Below are 2923 nucleotides of genomic sequence, written 5' to 3'. Positions count from 1 at the left end.
TTATAATTATAATTTATATATTCTTAATCCTAATTTTTCTTCCAAAATTTAACTTTTACTCTAAATTCTAATTTTCCTCCTCATTTATATTTTTATATTCTCTCAAAGCTGTTTACGCTTGTCATTATTTTGATTTAGGGAAAAAAATTCCACTAATAACACACCTTTCTAGGAATCTTTTTATTACTCTAATTCTAAAACTTCTTTTTCTTTGTTTACTTTGCAATAACAAGATTTTTTTTAGTCATGTATAATTGTAAAAAGAATATCGTAATTTTGTAAAATTACGAATATAGTTTAAAAGTTTTTAAAAAAATTGAAATGATAGAAACTGTATTTTCAACTTGTCTTTTTTTATAATTTAATGTATAAAGTAATTTCTTTTCCCTAACTAAATAAAATTAAATATTTAAAAATTTTTGTTTATAAGTTTATTCATGAAATAACTTTTTTTTTTCACTTGTTTGTTTTAAAAAAGATAAAACAAATAACTATTTTCTTTTTTTCCTCGAATAGTCAATTCAAAAATCAAAAGTCCAAAACTGACCCTTCCCTTCCAAAGTCTCTTGTTTTCGAGGTAAAAATTTCAAGTCCCGGGGTTTCGTGAATTGCTATATAAATTGCCAAAAGCATGGATAATAAGATTATAAGAAGTGGCACACACTGCACAAACGAAAAGAGCAATAGGGCATGGAGAAGAAGAGCATTCATGACATCCTCCCTGTTGAGTTCATTCACAGAATTTTCCTGAGGGTACCGGCTAAACATCTCACCCGCCTCAGGTGCGTTTCGAAACTATGGTACTCTCTCATTTCCGATCCACACTTTGCTGAAATGCATTTTCACCACTCTCCGGCTTCCACCAACGCATACTTCTTCATAGAAAAAGGCATTGTGACTTACTTGGTTGACTTAGAGGCACTATTTAGTGACAACAATGATGCATTACAAGTAAGAAAGGTGTCTCCCCCTTTGAAGATGAAATCACCACCTCATTTTGAGGTCCTGGGATCCTGCAGAGGCTTTGTTCTCTTACATCAACACCCAAGATTTCTTGTGGTATGGAACCCACTGACCGGATCCAGCAAATTGATAACTTACTCTCATATTGATTCTTGTATGCACAAGAACAAGAACTGGCTTCCCTACAAGTTGTGTGTGCATGGATTTGGTTATGATGCAGGATGACTACTTGATTGTTGTAGCTTGCCATGATAAGCACGACGAAATTCACTTTAATTGCTTGTCCTTGAGAACCAATTCATTTATTTATCATGATGCTGGATCCCTCAAACACTTGCGTTTTGATTCCCGGCTTTCTTGTCGGTTGTTTTTGAATGGCGCTATTCATTGGGTGTCTTTCAATCTTAAAGATTACAGGTATGCTATTATTATCTTTGATCTCAAGGAAAGGACTTTCTCAATGTTGTCTGTCCCGGAACAACTGGTATCGATTTCATACTCCGATCCAGGTCTCGCCTTACTAGGAGGTTGCCTAGCCTTTTATTATCGGAATGATGATTACTGTAACACTGACATATGGGTAATGAAAGAATATAAAGTGCACTCATCTTGGACTCTCTATCAGATTCCTTGCCAAGACTCTCAGCCATTGTGCTTATCCAGTAATGGTGATATTATTGGAAAAGATTATGATATTGATAATATAGGGTTTTTCATATACAATGTCAGAGGAGACCTGCTCAAGCATTTTAAAAATCTTAGTTTTGAAGCCGCCACTGTCTATACAGAGAGTCTCTTACCGCTCCCTAGTGACATTAAGGATAAGGATAATCGGTATGTAACTATTCTCCTATGCTTTGCACCAATTTATTCCCGTTAGTTTTAATTGCATTGTGATTAATGAGAAAATAATGTGTGATATGCATTATGCATCAAGTTGCAATGAAACATGACTTTTGTATATGGATGATGAAATTTGAATTTGTCAATTCTGGTGGAATCATTAACAATAACTGTCTTGCTTCCTATAGACCGGTCTTGTGGTGATGAGGTTTCCAAGTTTAGATCGTTTTCATGTCTAAAGCTTTGACTCTTACCAGTTGAGCTTTTTTGCAGGCCTTCAGGAATGGTTTGAACAGCTTGATGTTGCTAAAGGCTAGCATCAAGAAGGATTCAAATGAAGAAAGAATACAATTGAACAGCTTGACATGTGGAGAAGAACATGAAAAGTGCAGATGAACTTTAAAATCCAATATATCTTTTGAATCAAATCTAATAGTAATATTTCTTAGTTGGTTATGCAGAACTTTAGTTGTTTTATTTTGTTGATTACATAACTTTTTCTTTTAATCTTACCCTTTAGCATGGTTGTTTTTAGAAGTTATGGTAAACCTAGAAAAAAAGAATTTACAGTAGATGAGATATGTTGAGTATTTAAATTTTCTGCACCCTTTATATCAAACCAGTAATCAACCGTATTGGTGGCAGAGGGGCTTACTTGAACATGTTTTAAAAGGATATTTACTCCTATAAATTGTTTCGCTTGCACTCTGTCTCTCTCTCTCTTTTTGCTATAAGAATGAAATGTTTTTTCCCCATTTATTCATTTTGTTGTCTTATGTTAATTTAACATCAAATTTTATTATGTCATAATCTTATGAACCCAATCCAAAAATTTTTAATTGTAGGTCCTTTTTTAGATAATACGTTTCTCCTGCAAACTTAAGATGCAAAGTGTGGAGTCTTTAAAAATTTCTTTTTGCCTCTGTTTAATCGTGTAATGTGTGCTTATTTTATTAATCTTGTATCTAGTTTAGTTTTAAACTACTGGAAAAAAAAAAAAGTTTTATTGTGCTGAACTGCCAATTGCTATAGATAAATATACATTTTATAAATAATTTTTAGGTGATGCTTATTCTTATAAGATTAGATATATCCCAACGAAATTAGAGTTATAAGC

At 32.8% G+C, this 2923-nt stretch overlaps 2 protein-coding genes across 2 annotated transcripts in view; both read left to right on the top strand.

Moving 5' to 3' along the window:
- Positions 1-2923, top strand: part of LOC107637406 (F-box protein CPR30-like) — a 77048-nt gene that overhangs the window by 35850 nt on the left and 38275 nt on the right. The window lies entirely within an intron of this gene.
- LOC110271368 (F-box protein CPR30-like) lies at positions 648-2519 on the top strand. Its single transcript, XM_021122171.1, has 2 exons — positions 648-1797; positions 2080-2519. Exons 1-2 carry the CDS (start codon positions 1163-1165, stop codon positions 2096-2098), a joined length of 654 nt encoding a protein of 217 aa, XP_020977830.1. The 5' UTR covers positions 648-1162; the 3' UTR covers positions 2099-2519.

Source organism: Arachis ipaensis, chromosome B04 (genome assembly GCF_000816755.2).
Source record: "Arachis ipaensis cultivar K30076 chromosome B04, Araip1.1, whole genome shotgun sequence".
NCBI classification, from domain to species: Eukaryota; Viridiplantae; Streptophyta; class Magnoliopsida; order Fabales; family Fabaceae; genus Arachis; species Arachis ipaensis.
This window is presented reverse-complemented; position numbering and strand designations above follow the sequence as displayed.

Coding starts and splice junctions, on each gene's coding strand:
- LOC110271368 (XM_021122171.1), top strand. CDS start 1,163: ATGGATTTGGTTATGATGCAGGATGACTACTTGATTGTTGTAGCTTGC.